The sequence below is a fragment of the Anguilla rostrata genome, chromosome 11, assembly GCF_018555375.3.
Source record: "Anguilla rostrata isolate EN2019 chromosome 11, ASM1855537v3, whole genome shotgun sequence".
Taxonomy (NCBI): Eukaryota; Metazoa; Chordata; class Actinopteri; order Anguilliformes; family Anguillidae; genus Anguilla; species Anguilla rostrata.
The window spans coordinates 20,676,220-20,689,771 of record NC_057943.1 but is presented as its reverse complement, the minus strand read 5'-3'; the positions used below and the strand labels follow the sequence as shown (position 1 = coordinate 20,689,771).

Below are 13,552 nucleotides of genomic sequence, written 5' to 3'. Positions count from 1 at the left end.
AAGTAAGACTAGGGACAAGGAACACTGCTGGTCTCCTGCTCAGATATTCCAGGCCCAATCAGGCCCTTGCCAACACACAAATCACAAAATGCAGTGTACTCACTGTCCCAGGCATGGGCATGCTTAACCCCATGTGTTCAGAAGGGCCTGAACATAGAGGATACAGGAGCAGTTTGATTGCACAAGCTATGTGTGGCTTATCTGTTGCCTGGTTACGGTGTAAAGCCTTGTGCACACAACACGTTTTTTAAGGCTTTGCCTTGTAACTTACGAGGCAGGCCCAGTCCTCAGGATAGCAGTTGCTGAAAATGAGTATAATATTATCAAATTTTTATATCAAAAATATAAATTGCTTAGTATTATGCGTGAATGGATTTTAGAATTTGAAATTGCTGAGGGGATTGTTATTTTCTGATTCTAAATTGATGTTTTTATTGATGTGCATACCACAAATTAATGCAGCTGTTGTGAATATCTAACATTTTGCTGAGCCACAGCTATTAGTAAATAACTGATCCAGTGCCTCATAGAATAATTTACTGTACTTGAAGCAGAGAAATACAAATACAAGCGTTAATGAAGGCTAGCCTGCTGTTGATACTTCTGCTTGCAGCATAGTCTTCACAAGAGGCAACCGCCAACAAGGAGCAGGCTTTGAGGAGCGGCGACAACAATAACAACATCTGAGTGGAAAAAAAAAAGAAGAAAAAACTTTCTCAACAGCTGCTGCCGTTTCGAAACACCCATCATCTTGTGACTTCCTCTCTCCGCAGCACACTGTATGCTGTGTGCAGTGTTGTTTATCAAAAGGCCTGATTTGGGGGCGGGTTATAGAGGCCTCTGTGCCTTTTTCCAAGAGTTTGTTGTTTTATTGAGGGGTCCAGAGCAGCAGAACTGAATGTCGAACGCAGTTTAATATGGGCAGCGTATTGATTGACTGTACTTGGACTGACATGAGAGACAGCAGTGTTGTGAGAACAGTTAGGCACACCACATAGTTAAAAGTAAGTAAACTCTGCAGTGTACTCTACAATATCAGACTGCTCTCAGGGGTGCTATGTTCTTTTAGTGATATGTATAAAAAAACTCACCTTCCTTAGCATGTTCCCACTGTTGAATCCTGCGGACATAACAGTGCATTGAATCACAGTAATCCCTGTGCTAGCCGACAAGATTAAACGTTTTTGCAGATGTGCAGGCAGAGATTATCCGTCCCTGGGACTGAAACAGTTGCAGTATGTCTGGAAGAGATGTTGACAGGGGTGTGACTACAGTCAACATGGTTGTATCCCAGAATTCCATTGGTCTGATTATGCAAGAGCCGTGAGGTCACTCATTTAAGGGTTGAGGAATTAATAATTAATTTTTTAGATTGTGTTAAATTGTTCAAGTAAAGCATTGAGGTTGTTAATACAGCTACCGTTAAAGATGCTTCCACATATGAACTACAAATGTTTAGAAAAGTACAAAATCTTATGGGGTAAAACAAAGATTAACTTCTACTCTTTTGAGAAACCAGTGGTATTGAAGGGCTAAAACCTAAAGTCACTTCATTGCTCTTTCTCAAAACATCGACGCAGATACTTAAAATAAGTATTATATAACTGAACAGGAAATAGCTGAATTAATCCAGAATTCAAGTCTTCTGATGAATTGTCGCGGATGTATTTTACCACAAGCTCTCTGGAGAGTGCTGGTGAAAATTTAACAGGCTTATCTACTGCTTAGGTAGTGCTGGTGCAACCCCCAGCCAGCTCTGAGAGATAAGAGCATTTACACTGCTGGCTAGCTGCAGGCTTACCGAAGTGGGTCAGGTTTCTGGGTGCAGCTGCAAGGCCACAGCCCTCTCATTGACATGCACATACAATGCACATATAGTACACACATCATTTATGATACTGACTAGCCCGACTGCTTCCATAAAGCTGATTGAGCTGAGCTGATTGAGTACATGACAGTTTGGACTGCTCCTTTATCTTGAAATGATCAACAGTAAAACTGTCTGGGCTACAACTGAGTTTAATGAACACCATAAAAAGAGAATGTGCATTATTGCATGCGATTTTAAAGCTTTCACATTGGCAAAGTATTAAAAAGATGTTAAAACAGGTGTTGTAACATTTGTGGTGGAGATACAACTCATTTTTAATGTGACAGAGAGCTTATTGAACTCACCACTATGTTTTACTTAGGTCAAAAATAACTTTTTACTTTTACTTAAATAGTTACTTTTAACTATTTTTTTAGATTAATAATGTCATGTAGAATACATTCCTCTTTTATCTAATAAGTGCCCAGAATTGGAATGGCATTTTAGGAAATCAAAACTTTTTTTACAAAATAAATATTAAGAAATAAAATTGCATAAAAAACAAGACTACACATTAACTCAAACAGATGCATTCTTTTTGTTTTGTTTTATAGCAGCTTGTTTATTATATGGCATACTTGGCTACAAAAACAGTGTGTTGAATTATCCCCTTGATCATAGAAGATGAATTCTGTGATGTGTAGTGTTGAAGTACAGCACATGTGAACTGATGACAAATGATATAAACCAGACTAGTTTTATGTAAGTTAAGGAGGATGGAAATTATTCAGAACTCTTTTTGCTGGATTTCCAGTGTGCCTCATTCCTATAAAAAAAATATTGGTCAAAGAGAAATACAGAAAAAGGTAATGCTTCAAGCTTAAGTTTTAATACCTTTCCTATCATTTAGGCTGTGATTCCACAGCCCTGTCATTGACATGCACATACAATGCACATATACATACAGTACACACATCATTTATGATACTAATATGCCAGACTGCTACTGTGTATCTAACTGGAGGAAGCAGATCGAGTACGCAATTATTTTTCATTCTTAAAGATGTCTGAAAAACTTGAGGTATAGTCTTTTTTATCACTGATAACACTTTTGAAAGCTACTATAACTATTTGGCATAATTAACAAATAATTTGTTATTTTTTAAGAAATTATTGACTTTAAGCTTCATATTGTGGTCTGATAGTATTTTATCGTGTTGATTCTGGAAAAAAAAAATCTCCAAAGGTTAAGTTTTGACTTAAAAACCAAATGCCAAAGGCATAAGTGGAGTAGATCAATACAGATCTGACCATGATGTGCTTTCAGTACACTTTTCAGAATAATATTTTTAAATAAATCCAGGATCCAAAAATGAAGGCTGCTCACTGACTGAATTGAAAGGTTGTTTTGATGAATGACATTTTTTTTCATAACCAATTTCCATGCTTTCCAAAACTTGCAATGCTTTGCAATACATCACAAAATTATTAAATAACTGTATAGAAGAAATGTGTGATACTTTATTTAAGTCAACTTAATCAAGTGAAGCTATTATTTCATTGGTAGAGAAATGTTTGTATTTTGCATTAAGGCACCAATTTGTATCTGGCTTATGAAAACAATGCCCCTTGAAAGTGTATTAATGGTCCAAGCCATTTTTTGAGATAGGCAAAACAGTTGTTCTGGACAACTGGAAGGAATTTATTTCTTTGATGTTATTTTACCTAACTGGTCATTTTCATACATGGGTTTTGAAGTGTTTTATTTTTTCTGTAGAGATATAAAATGAATGCTTGATTATGTGGGCACTCACAGAACAGTTATACATACATAGGCCCCCTTTCACACTTGAGCACATTTAGGCCAGCAAGTTCCTTAAAATCTCTGTTATTAGAAATGTTGATGGCAAGATCAGAGTGGACACATTAAGGTAGAAACAGGACATTTTAATAGTCTTCTTCTGTCAAACTGTTTGCTGAATATGTATGCCTTTTTTCCTTTTTCATTTTCTGTTCACCCTCAATTTTAAAGACATTAAAGCATTTGCAACTGAAAGCTGCTCCTTGATGTTTGTCCCCTGGCGCAATTCATTTGGGTTTCCCTGAGTTACAATGATCCTGTCTTTTTCTCTTTTTTGTTTCACAGATCTCAGAGATGTACTCCAAAGTCTGCAAGCCTATCAAGAAAAAGCGCCCCCCTACGTCTCCGCTGGCCGCTCAGGACACCAGCGTGGGAGATGAGGAGGGTGTGGCGGGGTGTGACAGGCTGCAGCCCCAGCTGTGGGCAGGGATGGGAGGAGGACCCCCCATGGAGGATCCCTGCTACGCGTCCATTGGGGACAAAACCTTCCCAAGGGGGTCAGAAGAGTCCGACCCGGCATATGAAACTATCGACGCCAACTGGAAACGTGATGGGCCTCCAAATGCAACACTGAAACCCAAGAAGAGACAGCAACAGCAGCAGCAGCAGCAGCAGGAGCAGCAGCAGCACTTACCCATAAAGGCTCTCCCCAGTGAGAACTTCTACGAGAGCATCAGCGATGTGAAAAATGGGGTGGCCAGCTCTAGCACCACCACCATCTTCACCTTCAACGACGGCATGGAGATGTACGTCACTGGGCTGTAGTGACCTGCCAGCTTCTGCTGAAAACAGGCTGGACAGATGCCTAAAACTCCCAGCATTCATCTGTTCGGTTCCATTTGTGAAAATGTTTATTTTTTATAATACGTTAAGGTGTCCCCTTAAAAAAGTTTAGTATACTGGATAGGCATTCTTCTCCAGAGTCAGTGATTCTAGCAAGCCTTCAATGCTAGATGAGCAGTCCACTGCACAAGTTAGTCCTGTGCAATGAATCCAAACCGGTTTTGAGTCCCCCAAAGTAATTCTTAATACAGGGTATTAAATTATAGACAGTGGTACATGGAGGACTGCAAAATTAATTATCAAAGTAGTATGAATGCAGATTTCATGCTTCGGCAATGTACAGTTATATACAGTTCCATTGTTTATGATAATATTATTTGAACAGATGTCTCCTCTATCAAAATCAAACAGGTTTTCTTTGCATCTGCAATGAGTACTGTAAAAAAAATATCTTTGATTTTACCATACTGTACTTCTTGATGACTGAGCATAGACCTGGTCTGGTGTAGTGGCCTGGAACAAATGTACTCGACTGTTGAAACCCAGTTCTGCAAACACACCCTCGCTCTTCGCTCTACAAAAACCTAACCCAAAACAGTGAAAAGTTCTGAAGGAAAAAAAAACATTCCTTTCACCACACACGTCTTGCATGGCAACCTGTCTCCACCCACTCCTGGCTCTTTAGCACAGGGGCAAAATGATCAGCACAACACACACATAACATCACCTTAAGGCGATTTTCCACTGAAGAGGGGGCTATGGCTCCTGCCATCTGGAATCAGGATATACACTCTGCCTTTTGCTGTTAAAAAAGGTGAATATTTTAAAAAGGCCATTCCTTAATGGAGACAGTTAATATGTCATTGCTTTTGGGTGTAATTAACATTTAGTTTTATTGCTCTTGCACCAGGGTATGGGTACGCTTCAGGGCTGAGGCTGCATTGTGAGAAGTGTAGTAAAGGCTGTTTGTCTTGCAGAGCCTTTCTTGTATGGTTATCTCGATGCCAGGACTCCATTCCAGCCTTCTGAGCCACAGTCTCCGAGTTTGAGTATTGATGGAGGAAGTGATCCAAGGAAAACAGAGTAATGAGCACAAAATTGCTAGTGAGAATGAGTAGAGGCTCTTTTTCTGGTGGCTCTCAGCGCTCAGTCTATTGTAAACAGTCGCTTTCCCATGTAGCGCAAGAACCACGGTATAGAACTCAGAAGATGTTAGTATTAGAAGAATAACTATGTCTGATCAAGATGATAAAATGAAGCTCAGGGAAAGTAATAAAATATACTAAAATGCTGAATAATTAATGCGACTCAGTTATAGTATGCCTCCTTAAAATGTTTTTTTGTGAGAAAGTCAGATATATGTGTTAAAATTGACCCTGTGTCACTTTATTTATGGTTACAAATGCACTCTATTTTAATGTAAGCACTGTCTTTTTTAACAGAACAAGAAAATATGAAAAAGTCCAAATCACTGCCATGCATAGATATTTTACTTTGTTGTTGCAATTACCCTGCTTGAGTATTCATGGATATAAAAAATGTATTGGTATTTGAGACCTTTTTATTTATTGTAGTTGGGTTTTTTAAAATAAAAATAACTCATTTGTTTTTTATACATAATAATGTCATTTCATCTCAGGATAAGCCTGCTCAACAACAGGGAATAGAATAGTTCTGACAGGACTCAGATATACCAGGATATATGGCACAAAACCGGTAAAAGCCATCCCATCACATGATGTGATCTTAGACTGCAGCACTAGGCTGAAGGCAGGAGGAGAAGGAAAAAGAGAGAAACCCCCTCCCCAGCTGCGATTAAACTGTATAGTTGAGACATGCTGCTTGGGGAGGCAGTTACAGTCCTCATGGCCTCTCCTGCTCCTCCCCAACCCAAGACTCATCTGGTGAAACACAGGGATGCTTTGTACAGCAGCTGCTGATAGAGTCTTTGATGTAGCCATTTTGGGGAAACTGAAGGTTTGGCCTGCAACCCCCAACATCAGCCACAGCAGCACTGGCCACTGGCTAACACAGGCTGGATGTTAGCTGTTCTGAACCTGAGAAGCACTGAAGCACTCTATCGTTCATATACTGTCTCCACATGACACTTCTTAAGACAAACAATATCTTTGGAAAAGGGGCAAAGCAAACCGCACCAGGAGGTATCCTGGGCTCAAGACAAGATGTGCTTATTATTCCTCATCAGATGATTTATCTAGAATGGAGATATATGTCAAAAACAAACCAAATATATACTAGCTGCATCTTTGTGTTTATCAAACTTTTCTGATATATTGTGAAGTTTGTTTTTTTAAATGTCCTTACTGTTATGAGAACCAATGGAGATCTATAATTTATTCAATTCATTGTGTTCAGAATGACAATTTTCTAATGGATATCATGAGTTATTGTATTACTGTGTATCAGAGCACTTACCTTGCAGCTGTTTGTTTCTGTATTTAGAACTGTTTCTTTAAGTGCAACTGTATAAAGTTAGTATGGCAGCTCCTGCATATTATATAATTGCTGTAAAGTATATCACAGTTGACTGTAAACTAAAATATATCAGTTTTTAACTGTGCTAATCTGCAATAGATTGCAATGCTTTTTATAAGAATTATTATTCCGAAATTTTTAAAGTCATTTTTTACTTTTATAATAAAGTAGCACCTCAGAAAAAAACAAAGCAAAAACAGATTAACTCATGTATAAACTAGGCCTATATAAGCTCTGTTAACAAACTGAAATGTATTATAAGCTATATGACACCTTTACTGAATGGCAAACACCTATTATTGAATGACTTGAACTGAATGTGTGTACGAATACAGCGTAGAATACATACTCCCAGATAACACCTCAAGGACAAAAGGTTTTACTATTGGATGTCTTATTCCGTAACAAATCACTTTTGCATAGAACTGTCGGCTGATACTTTTGGACATAATAACCATACATCCATTTGAAGTTCAGAAAGGGTTGCCTACATTAACACAGATATTGAACTGTATATTGTTAAAAGAAATTCAAATAGTCGTCATGTCAAAAACTCCACCTGCAGAAAAACTCTGGTGGAACAGCAAAACGAGTAAGATGTTCAATTATTATGAACCAACACCATATAGCTGGGTAGGCCAACTCATTAACTCAGCGTGTGTGTTTGTGTCAGGTGATGTAATCATAACCTACATTAAAACAGTATAAGCTATGAAACGATTTATTATATTTAGTTCAGATCTTCTAAACTCTGTTTACTCCTCCCATAGTGGAATTTTCACCGCGAATGACAATGACTTCCTGATTCAAGCATTTGGCATGTCTTTGGTTGCGGTATCCTGGCTACATCTTGAACCAAATTATTCCTAGATCAAGATGTCAACTGTATTTGAATGTTATCGTAGTTTTAAAACCAATTGTAGTTTATTAGCTGCGCAGCTAAGCTGCACTCGCAGTCAACAGCTTGTGATAGTAACCCGTAACTTTAATAGTCAATTTTATAAACAATCTTTCCTTCTCTTTCAGTTGATAAGCTATTATGTAATAGCATGGCGGTTTAGCTTCGCTTCTGTCGCCTTCTGTTCCTGGTTCATGCCTAGAGAGGGCGGAGCTGCTCGACGAGGGAAAATACACGTTCGATGTAGTTTTTAACTCAGTACAAATTCAAATGTCTAAAATATCGACGGATATAAAACTAAAGCATGATATCAAGTGTTGCCATCAACATGTATAGCCAAGACTTATTTAGTGTATTGCAGTAGCCTAGATTCGTTTGAACATTTAAGGGGCGTGAGGGAACTGATTCGGTGCGCATTGGTTGGCCTATGCTTCCCTTACCCAAAAGCCTTTAGTAGGAATACATGCTAAAGAAAGAACTGCACCATATATATATATGTGTGTGTGTGTGTGTGTGTGTGCATGTGTATGTATGCATACATATGTGCTTCTACTTTGTTTAAACCGACTCAAATTATTTCGAACACTACAGTTAGTTGCACGTAGGGTAGGCTACTTCTGCTTTTCTTTCCCCTACACCGGCCGGCGAAACGCAATTGACACACCTCCAGTATTTGCTGAAAAAAATGAAGTGAACCGTCCAATCATCGACTACTTCATCGTGGCTGCATGCCAGCACGGAATGTTTATATATGCGAATAACCAATAGAACTGAATGGAAGGCGGGACTCACTGAATCTCGCCTGGTTGCACGCGTTGGGTGGGGGAGGGGGCGTGGCGATCTTTTAGAGGAGAAAAAGCAAAACAATATTTTTCCCCCGACCGGGCGGCTTTTAGGTTTTTAGGGTGGTAGAAAATCATCTTGGTAGTACTGCCACAACTAAGTAGTTAAAGTAAAGATCATCTAATTAAATGTATTTTAATTCTAGGAAGTTCAGCAGCATAAAACTTTATAGAAAGCCTGCTACCTTTCTTTAGTCCCTCTTGTCCTGCCCGATTATGAATTCCAAACGTCTTCTCGAGAAGTCTCCGGCTGGGATAAGGGTCAGTACTGCTCCGAGTAATGCCGGTAATAACCATTCAACAGGGAACACCAAGAACTATGTCAAGACTGTTGGAGCAGTGGACTGTGGGGTAATATTGTCATGCAAGAATGATCCTTCCTCGGGAAGCTTTCTATATACACTAATGTTGGACAATGGGACATCGAAAGAATATCCCAATGAAGATTTCGCTCAGAACGGAATTGCATTGACAACACCAAGGAAAGAAAAGCACATCGATTCAAAGAAAGTAAGTAACCCTTTTCACTGATTGGTGACGTGCGAAGTGTACCGCGCATGCTGGATCTTAAATTACAGTTCACTGGCATTTGCATGTACAACCAACATTAATATTTTGTTTTTTTATTCTAACTGGACAACGAGCACTTTTAATATACCGCATATACTGCTAACGGTTACAGTTGCAACCTAGTCAAATAGTCACTAAAGTAGGTGCCTGTTTTCTCCCTCGTAGTCGTAGTTTTATTTAACGCGAAATTGCAGTCTTATATTGTATCTTTGGCTATATAACTTGTGTCGTTATGTCAGGTTCAGTCTTTACTTTTCTGGCTAAGTTGTTCGCGTCAGTTGTGCACAGTACATCGAACTTGTATTTATTAAGATGGCGACTGTGTGCACGTTCAAAGTTTAAAAGGAAAAGGGGCTGGGTCATCAAACTAATATATTCCCACTCCTGTTTAGAATACATCTAGTCTCTTATCCAGAGGTAATTAGCCCCGACTTCTGAAAAATAATAATAACGTCTCAAAATGATTGTGTCGTGGTCTGTTGTATTTATTTAACACAGATATGGGCTACCCACTTTAAATGACGCTAAAATAATTCATAAATGTATTTTATGACAGTAAGGGTGGTTTGGGTGGTGTTTTGTGACAGTGCGAGTGTGTAGAGATAAGGGGTGTCTGAAGAAATCCTCAATGCAAGGAAATCTTTACTCTTCGTCCAAAACAAAACGCTAATTTTAGCCATAATTTGCTCCCAAATCATAGTTGAGATAATTTACTGTTGCTTGAGAATTGATTTTATTAGCATAAACTGGTTGCGATTAGTTTAGGTTAAAACAGATGAAACGACGGACATGCACGCACCACCTTCGTAGCTACTAAAAATCCTCCATAATTCGGCCCCGGTTGCAGTGCTTGATACAGTACGCTGCTGAGCGCGACACACCCCCATTTTAACCCTACTTTAACTGGATGCTTTGTTACTGTAATGTCTATAATCGGTTCCCGCCATCTTACAATAGTGATTCAAAAACGCATTTGCATGTCTATTCCCTATAAAGCCGAATTTGAAGAGTTGCAGATTGGCCACATTATCTTAAGATACATTAAATAATATTGAGTTTGAATGTAGAATCTGTGTTCCAGTTGCATTGTGAGCACTGACTATGTTTTTTTTGCAGACATGCTGTGACAGCTCAGTGGAGGAGAGGGACACAGGGCCCAGTGGCAGCATCCAGAAAAGAGGCAGTCCCACATATCGGCTGATTGTCAATGGGAGAAAGCTAGATGACCAAACACACATGGAGGGCAGAGGTCTGGGGAGACGTGGGGAGGAGTCAAAGAGGGACCTGCTGTTGCTTGGCTCTGATATCTCACCTGAGGAGCAATACCCACACACCTCTTCGCACATCCCCGTCCCACGAAACAGGTATGACCTGCCACAGCTCCTGTCCGAGCTGGCCGTGCTGTCACGGTTGCTTGTTGTTGCTGTGCTGTAGCGGTGCAAAGAGGAAGCTAGGATGTTTGTGCAGTCACATGATTAGTAAATGATGGACAACAAACATCATGCTATAATTGAATCATTCCACAGTCTCTGAGTCCCTTCTCCATATGACAAAGGAAGCTGGGAAGGACCTATGCTGATGTGTTTTTACAAAAGTTCCTTTTTAACTCAGCCCATTCCCTCATATGCAAAAATATGTCCTTTTAGTATGTTTATGGGCATGAAAGCCAATTCACTCCACATTAATTCATTGTTCAACAGGTGTGTTTAAACATCATATTAAGTGCAATAAGTAATTTAACCTTTGATTTGTCAGATTATTTTGAATTGTCTCAAAATAAACATTGCACAGGATGTTGCAGTATAATGTAAACCTATACCCCCTCTAGCTTTGATGTATTGTCAAACTGTTCAAAGTTTGATGACATAATCTCAGTTGAAGGAATATTAACAGAAAACAAAACGGGCAATGTGCATGACTCAGCCTGAACTTGCTGAATGTTGGTCTGTTGGGTATCACTTCAGCACAGATTTGTAATTTGATGTTTAAAATGAAGTAACCTATACACTTTTGCCCAAGCGATATGATAAAGATGATAATAGCGCACTACTGAGGCCTTGTGCTGTGGTCATTAAGCACTGACCCCCGACCCACAACGTCATTACCCACAGCAAGAAAAGACTTTCTATAGTACTACAGTACCTGTCTTGCTCTGAGCAGCAGAAAGTTTGTTGCTACCAACCCAGCCTTGTGACTTGACCTCTTACTTTTATGATTTGATAATTCTGAGATGACTGCTTTGGTGCTAAAGTGGTGAAACCGAAATGGAAGGTTTCCTGTACAAGGCCTGCTTTCTTACAGCACATTGAGAAGACTGGAGGGCATGGCTTTAAATTCTCTTCTTGGTTATTGTGTCACGGTGATATGTGGGACGTGGTTCTGGATAGTGATTGGTTAATTTGGTCCAGTCCACACACATACACACACACACGGACACACACACACACACACGCCGACGCAAGCTTACACGCGCACTCACACACTCACAAACACAGAAGCACGATCAAAGATCACTGCTTGGTCACAGCTGCAAAGAGATGATTGAGTTAAGGTAATGACATCAATCTTCTGAAAATAAAGTGATTGACTGCTTTATATCTTTGTTTGTTTGTGAGAAACCATCAATACTCAGTGCTGGGGAGAACATGCAAGGGGACAAGATAAGACTGTGGCCCTTGGTTATCTTATGATAATCTTGTGAGACAGTGTAGCAATTCACCAGCAAAAGGCACTGGACACCACGTAATATGATTGGTTGATTTATGGATGGAAGTGATGTAATACACTATATGACCAAATGTATGTGGTCTGGGGCTGTTTTTCATGGTTTGGGCTAGTTCCCTTCATTCCAGTGAAGTCAAATATGAATGCAGTCACACTCTAAATGATTCTGTGCTTCCAACGTTGTGGCAACAGTTTGTGGAAGGCCCTTTCCTGTTTCAGCATGACAGTGCCCCCGGGCACACAGCGAGGTCCATAGAGAAATGGTTTTGTCAAGATTGGTGTGGAAGAACTTGACTGGCTTGCGCAGAGCCCTGACCTCAACCCCATCCAACACCTTGAGGATGAATTGGAAAGCCAACTGTGAGCCAAGCCTAATCGTCCAATCAGTGCCCAACCTCACTAATGCTCTTCTGGCTGAATGGAAGCAAATCCCAGCAGCAATGCTCCAACATCTAGTAAAAAGTCTTCCCAGAAGAGTGGAGGCTGTTATAGCAGCAACGGGTAGACCAAGTCCATATTAATGCCCATAATTTTGGATTATATGTTGGATGTTAGGTGTTAATATACTTTTGGACATGTAGTGTATGAATTTTTCTTAGGAGTAAATTATTGGGCCATCATATAGTCAGTGATGTATGAAGAATGATGTGCTTGGGGAACAAGCATGACCGAACATGTTTACAGTTCTGAGCTTTGACAGTACTTTTACATATGGAAGGCGGTTAACACTCCTAGTCCATGCTATTATCACCTCCAAGCAAACACGATTCGAAATGACTTCCTGTGATAACTACTGTGTGGAATGATGAGGACAATGTGATGTCGGTGAGCAATCATTTTTCAGCCCTGGAAGAGGCTCTACATAGTGGGGTGAACCCCAATGTACAGGACCTCAAACTGGAAGTGGGAACCACTGGAAAAACATTGGAATTGTAACTGGTGGTTGCTCTTGTAGGTTTGGTCCAGTTGTGTACTGACTCAGTGCTTTATTTAGCATTTCTGTTATGCCTTTCCTTTTTTATGTGATCACCGTAGTCATTCACCTTTCACACTGAAACAGGCTGGCCTTCATTTGTAAGATTCCAGGTTATTTTGTGGATGTTTTGACAGATATATTCTATGTATTTACATGGTAATGCTGGTCCTGTTTCCTAAAATGACAGTGAAAGGTAAAATAGGTACACCAAGAACCTTTATGTCTACTTTGCCTCAAAGTGGAGCTTATAATATTCCTTTATGGACAGCCCATGGGAATGTGGTGAATGTTGCATTGATTCATTGGCCTTGTTTGTGAGTATGTGGTGTAAACATGTATCTACCTATTTATGACCGAGTAATATGTGGGTGGGTGGGGGGGGGAGGAGAATACCTCTAGTAATTTTGATCTGCGCTGACATTTTAATAGGTCCGTTCAGTTTGACATGCGCGTCGACTCAGACTGTGGGTGGTGAAAAAGTACTTGTTCAGTTCAGTTCTAGCCTTCTTCCAGCGGTGCAGTCAAAGAAGAGGCATGTAAAGGCTTCTGGGCAGGTGTACCAAAGTCATTTTCACATGTAAGTGTCAATGAC

At 39.8% G+C, this 13,552-nt stretch overlaps 2 protein-coding genes and 1 long non-coding RNA gene across 5 annotated transcripts in view; 2 read left to right on the top strand and 1 right to left on the bottom strand.

Annotated features, from left to right (window-relative positions):
• Positions 1–7,136, top strand: part of LOC135234248 (uncharacterized) — an 86,113-nt gene extending 78,977 nt beyond the window's left edge. For both annotated transcript variants that reach the window (XM_064298666.1, XM_064298665.1), the window contains one exon: positions 3,957–7,136. In XM_064298666.1, the coding sequence (XP_064154736.1) occupies positions 3,957–4,436 (480 nt within the window). In that variant the 3' untranslated portion in view covers positions 4,437–7,136. The remainder of the gene's footprint in view (positions 1–3,956) is intronic.
• LOC135234255 (uncharacterized) lies at positions 523–1,264 on the bottom strand. Its single transcript, XR_010324055.1, has 2 exons — positions 1,092–1,264; positions 523–683 (listed from the first exon to the last, which is right to left on the bottom strand). It is a non-coding gene; the product is annotated as an uncharacterized LOC135234255 (long non-coding RNA).
• Positions 7,137–8,681: 1,545 nt separating the features above from the next.
• The window catches only part of slc2a4rg (SLC2A4 regulator), a 43,601-nt gene continuing 38,730 nt past the window's right edge, over positions 8,682–13,552 (top strand). The window contains exons 1-2 of one of the 2 annotated variants that reach the window (XM_064298662.1): positions 8,682–9,200; positions 10,377–10,624. In XM_064298662.1, the coding sequence (XP_064154732.1) occupies positions 8,907–9,200; positions 10,377–10,624 (542 nt within the window). In that variant the 5' untranslated portion in view covers positions 8,682–8,906. The remainder of the gene's footprint in view (positions 9,201–10,376; positions 10,625–13,552) is intronic. The other variant, XM_064298663.1, reaches the window with a different exon arrangement.